Source organism: Oppia nitens, unplaced genomic scaffold (genome assembly GCF_028296485.1).
Source record: "Oppia nitens isolate AA-2021 unplaced genomic scaffold, nextdenovo-longstitch-racon4-pilon3 scaffold6_pilon_pilon_pilon, whole genome shotgun sequence".
Classification (NCBI taxonomy): Eukaryota; Metazoa; Arthropoda; class Arachnida; order Sarcoptiformes; family Oppiidae; genus Oppia; species Oppia nitens.
This window is the reverse complement of record NW_026533250.1, coordinates 4532295-4546044: the sequence shown is the minus strand read 5'-3', so window position 1 is coordinate 4546044 and position 13750 is coordinate 4532295. Positions and strand designations below refer to the sequence as shown.

Below are 13750 nucleotides of genomic sequence, written 5' to 3'. Positions count from 1 at the left end.
ATTTATATATATATTATATAAAACACACTCACACAAACAATTGGCTATTTTGAAAGCCGCTCCCCTTTTTACGGTATTTAATAGATTATATATTTTTTTGAGGGCAAACACTTATCAAATTGAATTTATACTGTAATAAAAAAATTTTACTCTAATATATGATTTATATATACATTGTATATATAAATATCTTTAAAAAAAAATCATTCATCAAAAATCATACACAAGTTTTATATATATATATATATTATTATTATAAATAATATGTGTTTTATGAGCAGTTATAGGAGTAGGAGGAGGAGGGGATCGACAGTCTATGAGTGTATATACACACACATACATTCATACAGTACATAGATATCCAGTGATTTTTGAGCGACAAATACGAAAAAGTCGGTTAAGAAAGCCTTTCCCACCGTTTTTTGTTGTTGTTGTTGTTGTTGTTATAATAATTTTGTTGTCAGTATATAAGATATATACTGTATATATAGATATTGTATAATAACATACCTTAACAACAAATAACTCCTTTTCTTACCAAAAAAATTGCATTCAAAAAAAACTGGGAATTACATCATATAAAAACCAATTTACGTACAGTATGTATGTGTGTGTGTGTGTGTGTGCGCAACACAGGTATATACAACTACAGGTATATTACTATACAAACACACACATAGTTATGCAACACTTAATTTCTGGCAATTTGTTTGAAGTCAACAGATTATGTATATATCTTACAGTATCTATCGATATACTATACAAAATATATTATTATATTGAAAAATATCAATCAGTAGATACACTAATAATGATAATTATTAAAAAAACAAAATTGTCAATTGAAACAACTTTTTCTTTTTTCTTGTTGTTTTTGTATATATTTTATTATATGTTTGAAAACCCAATTAATTATTATTATTATTATTATTAATAGTAATCATGAAATCCCTTTTTAATCAGACACATTAAACATTATGTTTTATTTATTTTTTCAAACTAATTTATGTATAATAATGTTGAGTTGATTTATTAATAGATAATGATTTTTTTAGGGAAAAATTATCCAATAATTTTCAATCATAATTTATTTTCGTTTTATTTGTTTGTTTTTTTAAATAATTGTCAAATAACAAATTACTACAATTATACCATTAGATATTTTAAAAAAACAAAATAAAAATTTTATACTTATTAAAACAAATTACAATATTATTGGCTATAATTTTATTTGGTTTTTTTTTGTTAGCTAAAAATGAAAATTACGTATTTATTTAAAATATTTACAGTATATTTACTAACTTATTATTATTATTATTTTGTCAAATCCAATTAGTCTCTATTAATAATTTTATATTATTAATAAAAATATTAATATAGTTTTTGCATCACATAGTTTATTATTAATAAAATAATATTTTTATTTTTAAAAATTGTTATTTGATATATTTTGAAGGACTTATTTAATGTAATATTAGTAAAAATTTCTCAATAAAATATTTAGTGATAAATTTGTGGGAATTTATCGATACTATTTTTAGTATAATAATAATATTATTATTAATAATATTAATATCAATATTGATTTATTTCCCCAATATTTTTTTTTGTTTTTGTAATTTGTTTCAAATAAAAGCTTAAATGAAAAAATTTATTTAAAATGTTTGTTAAATTTTTTATATATTTAAAAATGTAAAATTGATTGATGCTATTGTAATAATTCATATAATATACAGTATACTATATATTAAGTAAAATAATAATTTTTTACTATTCAATTAATATACAATAATTAAATAAATTAAATTATAATATTTATTATTTGATAATTTCTATAAAAATAGTATTTGAATTATTATTAACTATACAGTACAGCATATTTAGTAAAAAAATTGTTTTTATTAACAAAACTCTATTACTTAATGTTAAATTAAAATCCACTAAATGTTGAAATTTAGGTGAAACTAAAAGTTATAATTGATTTTATATAGAATATATTTTTAACTTTTTTTCTAATCAATTTACCAACAAATTGATAATTAGAAAACAATTTTATTTTAAAAATAAAATTATCAACAATTGTCAACAAAAATCATTAAAGTATTAAATAAAAATTGAGTTTATATAATAAACTACAAAAAAATAGTTAATTGATATAAAACTTGTTTCATTAATATCTAACTAATTTCTCATCTTTTGTTTAAAAAATTTTATATAAAAAAATTAAACGTTATATATATTATAATTTTCATTTGCTTTGTTAAAAAAGTGTTATTTTATTATAAGTCGAAAAACATTTTAGTGTATTGTAATGATATCTATAAATGTATTTAAAACGAAAATATTTGTTTTTTTTAAAAAAAGATCTTATTTTTAAAAGCTTATGTTTTTATTTGTGTTGTAGTTTTTTTTATAATTATTTTGCTCACAAAATATTTTTGATAAATTAAACAATAAAACAGTAAAAATTGTTTTTATTTTTTGTTTTGTTTTATTTTGTTTGTTTGGCTCGTATTTTAAAAGATTACGATGAAAGTCAACGATAAGTTTTAATTAAAATATTTTATGGATTACTTGTTTTAAATATTATTATTATTATATATCATAAAACTATAAATTAAAAATGCAAAACTGCTTTTTTGTTTTGTTTATTAAGCTTACATATTGTATAATACATTTATATATTTAAAAAGTAAAATCAAGTGAAATCAGTATTCAATATATCTAAACAATCAAACACTTTGATTGATTGTATAATAGATTAGATAACTTTAACAAATGAAATCAATAATATAATAGAAACAAATATTATATTTGAATATATTTTAATTAATTTTTATTTTTTAAATAAAGTCAATATTTATATTTAAATTTTTAAATATTGAAAATATTTAAATAGATACAAATAATGATAAGATATAAAACAAATTATATCATAGATTATTTTTTTTAAATTATAATATATCTATAGTTATACAAAAATGTTTATATAAGGATTAGTATAATTTTTCTATATATTTGTCTATTATTTATATTTGTCTTATAATAGTGTGTTTTTTTGGTAGTAAATCAATTACAATGTCATTCAAAAAATGCAACAAAATAATATATTTATAATATAATATTTATACAGTAAACATAAAAAACAAAATTTAACAAAAAAATACTATATTAACACACTATCTAAACATACTATATTGCATTATAAACATATTTATGATATAAATGTTGCTTTTAATAGCAAATATATGCATAATCTTTCTTAAAAGTTACATATATTTAAATAAAATATAATATGAAATGTCATTATTTTTGGCAATTGCACATTTGCCTCATAGTATTATTATTATTATTATTATAAGCAGTATTAGTATAAGCAATAATAATATTATTATTATTATTACTATTACTATTATAACCGAAGTATTAGTCCGGTTACTAATCAGACTAGAAAATTATATTCACTGAAAAAAAACTTTAATTTTTTTTTAAATCTTACAGAAATATTTTTGCTCACAAAAAAATGTAATGTATATTAAAAAAATATAAGCAAAAAAAGCAAATTTTTTGAAAAATTTTGAAACTCATTTTCATAAATAATTTCATAACTAAAACTTAAGGCTAAATTAAAGAGAGAGAGAGAGAGAGAGAGAGAGAGAGAGAGAGAGAGAGAGAGAGAGAAAGGATCAGGATTGAGAGAGAGAGAGAGAGAGAGAGAGAGAGAGAGAGAGAGAGAGAGATACAGATTCACTGAGATAACCATTTTATTATTAGTATTAAAATAAATTTGTTTCAAATGAAATAAGAAATTTTATTATTTATTATTATTACTATTATTATTATTACTACTTGTTATGATTGTTATTAAACAACAAAATAAATTATTACTTTTTTAAAAACTAAAATAAAGTTAGCTATCATTACAGTAATCATTACTTATATGTAATATTTTATTGTCTACAATATATACAGTATATATATTATTGCAATTGCCGTATAAATTATAGGCAAATATTAATGAATACCTTTAAGCAGTTGATAAAACTGTATATAACATTACAGTATAATATTAAGTATATATAAAATAATAAACTTTCTCTTTCTCTCTATCAGTTGATATTCATTAATATTTATATTAAAAATAATAAATAATTAAATAAATTATTGATTATATAATACAATTTTTAAATAATACATGATATATCATAAATATATATATCATTTTTATTGTTGAAATAAAACTTTTTTTTCACACAAAGAATTAATATTAATTACTGTAATGAATCAATTTTTAATAGACATAATAATCAATATTATTTATAATGAAAATTTACAATAACCAATACATTTACAATAATAATAATTTAATAGAAAATTTTATTGGTATATCTATATATAATTATAAAATATAAATTATATATTTAAAAAAAATAAAATGTCATTTTTCATTGAGACTAGACTCTAATTATTTTGATATTTAAATATAATTTTAAATAATAATAATTTCATATGATAATCTATAGATGTATTAGACTATTTGTTAATGTATGTGTAAATCGGTTTTAATTATTATTATGATTACTAATTTTTTTTATTTCTAACTATATTTCTATTAATATATGTTAGAAATAATATTTAATAGTAATAATGATAGTGATAATAATAATAATAAAAATAATAATAATAGCAATAATTATCATTAATTTTAAGCTGTTTTATACCTACAGTACATACTTGTATTAAAATACAGGTATATTAAACTCCAAAAAATATGTTTGCATTAAAACAAAATTATTAAAATATTATTTCAACAAAAAAAATAAAATAAAAAAATATAGTAAATTTTAAATCACTAAATCATAATAATTTGTAATTCAAATTGAACCCTTGATTTTTTTTGTTTGTTGTTAAATAACATATTCAAACATAGTGTACATAAATGGGTTTAAAAACGAGATTTTAGTTTTAATGTTGTATTTTAAAAGAGAAAGAAAGAAAGAGAGAAAAGTATTTTTTCATTATCATAACAATTATTATAGTTAACATACTAGTCATGTGTTTCCAGGTGTGTGTTATTTTAACTTTTCTCTCTCTCTCTCTCTCTCTCTCTCTCTCTCTCGTCATACCGTATTAATACTACATGTTATGTAATCGCTGCATATAATGCACTATAATAGCAATTAGGAGGGGAGAGAGAGAGAGAGAGAGAGAGAGAGAGAGAGAGAGAGAGAGAGAAAGGGCAATAATTTCTATGTTGTTGTTGAGGAAGTTGTTCCCCAATAATAATAAAACAATGAAAGTATTTTTAATAATATTCCTGACAAATATTAACAGTATGTTTGCTATAATATGGTTGAGTGTTAATAATCTCTCTCTCTCTCTCTCTCTCTCTCTCTCTCTCTCTCTCTCTCTCTCTCTCTCTCTCTCTCTCTCTCTCAATGACTGTTAAATTGGGAAAAAATATAATCGACTAGAAATCGAAAAGTCGAAAATAACATATCGTTTAAATTTATAATAGAATATTAATTATTAATAATTAATATTATTATTTTTTGTTAATATATTAATAATAATTTCTAATTCATATATTTTTTACACAAAATTGATATATATATTAGACAAAATACATTTGAAATAAATGGAAATTAACAATTAGAGAGAAAATTTATTTGCTTTCTTACAACAACAACAACAAAAAATCATAAAATCGAAACTATATTATCAACAAAAACAAAACAACAACAATAAAAATCATTTAAAACAACTTGAGATAAATACAAGTATAAAACAAATACAAAATTATAGTTTTTAAAAGAATCGTTTCAAACAATTTGTTTTGTTTGTTATTCAAAAAATATTGTATATGTTATTATAGTTTATTTGAAAATTAAAATGCAAACTTGATTTATTATTAACTATCTCATGAATGACCAATTATTATAAAATTAATCTATTTAAATATATATATATATATATAGTATAGTATAGGATATCAAAATAAGATACCTTGTTTAAATTTGATTATATAGTGATTTCAACAACAAAACAAAACACAAATTAGTTTTATACTCTCTTTTATTTTCATTGATAGTCTACGAGTCTATGATTTATATCACGATATCTAACTATATATAAATGTTAACAAACATATTAATTATACTACTATTGTTTAAATATAAATCAAGAAACTAGAAAAATTTTTAAATTATATTAATAGCAAAAATAAAAAATAATAATAATAAATAAAATTTTCATCCACCACACAAGTTGCTAATACAGATAATAATTTTAATATTAAATAATTGATCAAGTTTAGGTTTTTTTTGTTCAAGCATGGTAAATTAAATACAAATTTCTACACTACTACTACTACTAACTACCTGATTGTTTAATGCCATTTAAAAATTATTATATAAAAACTATTATATTTAAAAACAATTTGCATATAAAGAGATAAAACATAACCAAAAAAAATAATAATTTATAAAAATATATTATAAATTTATATTTAAAGAGTTCATAAAACTCTATATTAATTCATGTCATATCATAAGTCAAATCATTGTTGCATTTCATTTATATCATATACCTGTATATATATAGCTATTGTTTTTTGTTGCTTATCGTAGTATATATTTTACTGTATTAGTGTTTTTGGTTTTTTTTAAAAAAAATAAATGTTTACATATTTTAATTCAAGTTTGGTGTAAATCAAATAACTATTTTTTTTGTTTTTGTTTTGTTTAAAACATTAATGACAGTTAGTTTTTAAAAGAGATAACTTATAAACAGTCCAAAAAACTAATTAAAGCATTTTAATAATACTTTACATATTAATTAAAATGCTAGACTTTTTTTAAATAATATAATAATATAATATAATTTATATAAAATTATAAATTTATATATATATATAGTTTTTAATAATCTAAGTTAACTCTGATGTAACTATCATATCTTTGATATTAGATATTTAAAAAACATATGAATAAAATTATTTGAAAAAACAAACAAACATTTAATATTATAATTATATATTTTTATAACTAAAATAAGATATAAATTATATGATATTTTCGATACAATTTTATTATATTAAACTAGTTTTTTTAAAGTAAATTTTTGTAATAAATAATTATTATTTTACTATAAAATTAAGGGACTTTTCATATCTAACTTATTTTAAAAAGAGAAATTGTCCAAAAATTATATGTACAATAATATTAGTATATATAGAAATTACACGTTAGATAAATATGAAAAAATAAATTTTTATATTTTTAGATTAAAATTTGTGACCATATATGTATATAAACATGTTTATAGATTTTTTTTAATATAAAAAACATATATATACACGATTTTATTATATATCATAATTGGCTTAATATAAGTCCAAAAAACCCGGACATTGAATCAATATATTTTGTTTTTCTTAAATATTTATATATTTATACGCTATATCTAAGTATAATTATAAAAATTTGTTTAATTAAATATAAAACTAAAATTATTTAGATTTAAAAAAAAAGTTTTTGTTTCATAAATTAATTAGTATAAAAAATACATTCACTAAACAAAACAAAAAATAGTCAAAAGTTATAGAATAATACTATAAATAAAAAAATATTTGTCAATTTAGCAAAAGTAGGAAAAAAAATTTTCATATAATTATTGTTATTATAATCTTTAGATAAAAATTATTTTTAAAAATAAAATTGTCACAAAATTTCTGTATAACTAGTCTAATAGAAAAATCTATATAATATCTGTATAGTTATATAATCTGAGAAAAAAATTAATATCAAAAATATTTATATATATAAATATATATATCATTAAATTCAAGTCAATCATCTAAACAAATGGAGCAAAACATTAATTTTTTTTATTTGTCACAATACTCTTCATTCAAATATATATACATTTCTAAAAAAAATTATTTATACATTTTTTCATATGTAAAATATACATATAATATATATGTAAAATTTGTGGTAATTATTTGTATATATCGAGTATTTTGAGTATAATAATCATATGGAAAAATATTTGATTTCTAAATCAATATAATCATAATTTACTTGAATTTTTTTGGGACTAATTTTAAGACTAAAAGTATCATATTTATTGGTATTTTTTATATATATGTATTGTATTTAATAAACAAGAAATCTAAATATAGCATTCAATACATGAAATTATATTTAATATAAATATATTATTATAAAATATAATTATTAATAATTATAGAATAAAATTATACTTAAATATGAAATTATATTTTGTTTAGTTTAATCATTAAAATAATAATATTTGTGTATTTAAATAAAATATAAACTTATATAATAGACTAATAATTTATCAATATAATTATGTTAGAATAGCTAAATTAATAATACTAAAAATTTAAAAGTTTTCAATTAAAGTTTATAAATTATTATTTTATTAAAACTAGACATTAAAAAACTTATTATTAACAACTTAAAGCTATAAAAATAAAATTTAGTGTCAAACAAATATTTAGTAATAATAATAATTTAATTAATCTTTTTTTTAAGTTAAACTTACCAACAGTTTATAAATTTCAATTTGATAACAATTTGTCAAATAGCAATACATTTAGTTAGTCTATTAAACTTTATTAATACCTATAAATTAGATAATAAGCTTTTGTGTTGATATCAATAGCATATTGTTTGATAAATTATTTTCAATTTAGCAAAATAATAATAATAATAATACTATTAATATTACTACTTTATATATATATATTAATATTAAAATCAAATTTGTGTCTCTCATCATCAAACACTGTGTTGATGAATGACAATCACACGATAATATAACAAAACCTATAAAACTACTAAAATATTAATATTTATGTTGAAAAAAATAGACATTACTAATAATAATGAAGACATATTTTTATTGAAAAATATTAATATACATGTATAGTATATTTAATATAATATGATTAGTTACCAGACAACATATAAAAAAAACACATCATTAGTTTATAAATTATTTACTGCATTATTAAGTTTTTGTTGAAAATGAATTTTTAATTCAATGTATTGAATATTCATGTATACATTACATACATACAGTACATACAATAATGTATTGTATATAAAGTAATATTACAATTAAGAGTACAGTCTTTATTATGAAATTGTATTAATAAAAAAAGTATTTGTAAACAAAACTAATACAACAAATATATAAATTACTCTAAAGTTGAGAGAGAGAGAGAGAGAGAGAGAGAGAGAGAGAGAGCAAAATGATAATCATTTACATATTTAGTGACTTATTTGCAAATATACAGTATTATTATTACTACTACTAATACACCGTCCGGCATAAGTTACGCAAGTTTAGAAAAATTTATATCTAAAAAACTACACAAGTTACAAATATATAGCATTATAACAAATTTTTCTTATATAATCTAGTTTTGTTTGAGAGCTTTTTTAAAAATCTAAAAAATAAAACAATTGACGAAAAATCAATTTTATTAAAAATGCTTATTATAAGGAATGACCAATATTACCAAAAATTAAAATTTTTAATGTGTTTTAACAAAATTCATCAAATTTTACAATTAAACAAAAATTATATGCTTATTTTAACTTACAGGGTATTGCCTATGTTGAAAAAAAAATTAATTATTTTTTTTTATTTTTTTAGAAAATGACCTTAAATTTATAAAAAAAAATTATTTTTAAAAATCTTATTTGATTTAAATTTGAATATTTTGTAATGTGGTAAACAAAAAACATTTTTAAAGTCAAAAATTAAATTTTTTAATATTTAAAATTCCCATTTCTAATTAAATATTTTTTATTTTTAAAAACTTTTATAATTTATAAATTTTGCTTTAACTTGTCTTTAATTATTCAAATTTTTTATTTTATTTTTATAAGACGTTTCAATAATATTGTTTATTTTGCATAATTTAGCGCCGATATTTTTTGACTTTAATAATAAAATAAAATTTTATTTCATAAAAAACTAGACTATATACTATAAATATTATTTTAAAAATTATATATAGCTATTATAATAAAAAAGTTATAGCTGTTTAGTTTGTTGCGTAATTTATGCCGGACCCTGTACTATCGTTAATATTCAATATAATATACATACATAGATATTTAATTTCATACATAGAAATTTACATATATATATATAGCATTTCGTGTATATACAGTGTGTGTGTATGTGTGAGGTGAGAGAGAGAGAGAGAGAGAGAGAGAGAGAGAGAGAGAGAGAGAGAGAGAGAGAGAGAGAGAGAGAGAGAGAGAGAGAGAGAGAGAGAGAGAGAGAGAGAGAGAGAGAGAGAGAGAGAGAGAGAGTAAAGGTTTACTATGCAAATGAAAAATGTTTTTATCATTTTATTTGTTTCATTATCTTTCGTGACTTCAGTTTTTTCAAAGTTTTATATTATTATTATTATTATAATTTTGATATAATTATATCGACTACTTGTTGACAAAAACTGAGACGAATCTGACTAAACAAATGATATATATTTTATAATACAGTAATTTGTTTCTCATTATTATATAATAATAATAATCACATATGAACTGAATAAAAATGTTTTGATAATATTATAGAAAATAACAAATTAAATGACAATCTATTAAGCAATTAAAATCACACTATAATTATCACATGAAGCTATTAATGGTAATTCATATCACATTTATAATTATGATAATCTATTTCATCTAAATTTTTTATTTGTCGCTAAATTAGTTAATTTTTTACGGTATATTTCTATATATATACAGCTGTATAATTGTATGTACAACTATAATAAATGATATCAAAATGTAATACATTAGAAATTTTTTGACAATTAATTTATGTGATGATAATCTATTCAACTATTTTCATGAAAACTTAATTTATAAATAATTAACTCAACTATATTATTGATTATGTGAAAGTGACAATTATTTTATATATATTATATATACTACCTGTATATTATAATATATTTATATAGTATATAAAAATTAATTTAAATAGTATCCATGCAATTTATCTATGATACTTGCAATTAAACTTCAATTTTTTCTTTAAAAAAAGTCAAAAAAGATTTTTTCATTAATTATAACTAAAATAAAATTTAATTTTTTTATTCTGTATTATTAAAATTAAATAATTAACTATGTGAATAGTTAAATTTAAAATTATAATTATAAATAAATAAATATTTATTCATATTATCATATTTAACGATTTTGATTAAAATATAAAACTAAAATTATAATTTGTTAATCAATTTTAACTAAAATACTGGTTTTGAAATATAATTTCAATAATATTTTCATTATTAATTTTTTTAAATATTTAATTTTATTATAAAACATAATATGATTGTATAAAATTAACAAAATTTATTAATAACTTTCAAATAGTAAGTAAAGTGTACAATATATATATATATATATATATATATATATATATATATATATATATATATATATATATATATATATATATATATATATAATAAAATAGTAAAATTTATATCCATTAATAATAATAATACTATCAATTTTACATAAAAACTTTTACTATATTATATTACCAAATATGAATTAATATGTCTGATAAAATTAATTGTTTTAAAACAACATATAATTATAGATTTATTATATATATATATACTGTAGAAAAAGTAAAATTGTTCAAAACTTTAGTGATTATTAAAAATATTATATAATACTAATATATACAATAAAGACATATATATTAAAATATAAATGATGAGTGATTTAAATGACTATTTCTCAGATATCACTATACATTTATACCAGCAGTATATTTATAAATTATATACACATATTATAAAATTTATATATAAATATAAATTATAATTAATAAAGCATCAACTTTTATATAATATTATTATTATTATTATTATATAAATAAGTTAAATATGAAATAATATTATATACATATATGAAAATCCAATGCACCGGTGTTTAAGCATTGAGTTCATTATTAATGAGATTAAACCCGGAAGGGATTCATGAATGGGGAGTTCCTATCAAATGCATGTGAAAAATAACTTTCCAAATCATATATTATTACTTTATATATATATATACACTGTATATACCGGTATAAACTTATATAAATATATATATTGTGTATATCGAGACAATTACTTAATGTTGTTTTTTCTCAATAAAAATTAATGCTAAATGCTTAAATTAAACCTTAAATTTTACTCGAGGATAAACACATTTTTACACACACGTATGTATAGATGCCGATTTAATACCTGTGCTCTCTCTCTCTCTCTCTCTCTCTCTCTCTCTCTCTCTCTCTCTCTCTCTCTCTCTTAATATACAAGTATGTGTATACATATATGTTGTAAACATACTCAATAGGGTAATAAAGGATATCATCATTATTACTACTATTATCTACCCTAAGCTTATATATTATTAACTAACTAAAAAAAATAATAAATATTTTTCGCTATTATTATAATGTAATTTTTTAAAAATATCTACCAATTTATTATTATTATTATTATTATTATACTAAAAGTTCGATACAAATATTTTTTAGTGAAAAAAGAGACTTTTGTTAATTATTATAATAAGTTCAGTTAAAATATATAAAAATAAAATATTGCTAATACACCCTAAAAGCTAATAACTTGTATACTATATCATAGTAGTATAATACTACTATTACTATAGGTATTATATAATGTTAAGTTGAGAGAAAGAGAGAGAAAAAAAACTTTCCCGGAAAGTTTATCGAATAGTTTATATTATTTAATAATAATACAGTAACATGTGGCATTGGCATTGAAAACATATTATTATAATATTTATAAAAATATTAATTATTAAAACAAAATAAAAGTAATATATATATATATATATATATATATATATATATATATATATATATATATATATATATATATTTAAAAGTATATTTAATAAACAAATAAATAATAATAATAACAAACCATTTAAATCGCACAGTTTGTCGACAAACGTTGATAATATGTCCCGCATTTTGGGTGGTGTGGCAAATGGGGTGTCACTCATACATAAACTTTTTTTTAAAAAAAATATTTGTATATTTTTATCGATAATTGAAAATTAAAATCAAAAGTTTTTTTTCTTAAAATTCAAAAAAGCGGTTTCAACTCATAATACATTTAACATTATTACATAACATATATATGTATATATACACACACATACACACACACGTCTACACCATCATCACTGATATAATCCATGTCTTTTATTTTAAAAAAAAAATATATTTAAACATTTAATAGTTGACTATTTTATTTTAATCCAAAGTGTTGACACATCAACTAACAAATATTTAGCCGAAAAAAATTAAGTCATTATTATTAATATTATTATTATTTGGACCGTAATATTTACTTAATTAATATATATATATATATATATATAATATTAAGAATGAAATTTATTTATTATTATTATTATTATATTTTTTTTAGTTTCTTCAACTCAGGTAATCATAATTTTTTTTGCTGATGAATATATATACTAGACATAGGAATACATACATAGAGTTTCTATACATTTTATTTTGCAAAAACATTTTTCAAAAATCTGCTTAAAAACATATACTCTTTTAGTTCATTACATTACATACAGTCTCTCTCTCGTAACAAACAACACCACAGGTTTGACTGGTTTCTGGTTTAAACTTGAACTCTCTCTCC

At 18.3% G+C, this 13750-nt stretch overlaps 1 protein-coding gene across 1 annotated transcript in view; it reads right to left on the bottom strand.

The window, feature by feature from the left end:
• LOC128962921 (uncharacterized) overlaps positions 1–13074 on the bottom strand; it is a 30137-nt gene extending 17063 nt beyond the window's left edge. Inside the window, exon 1 of the mRNA XM_054309337.1 lies at positions 13010–13074. Coding sequence (XP_054165312.1) covers positions 13010–13058 — 49 coding nt within the window. The 5' untranslated portion in view covers positions 13059–13074. The remainder of the gene's footprint in view (positions 1–13009) is intronic.
• Positions 13075–13750: the final 676 nt, after the last annotated feature.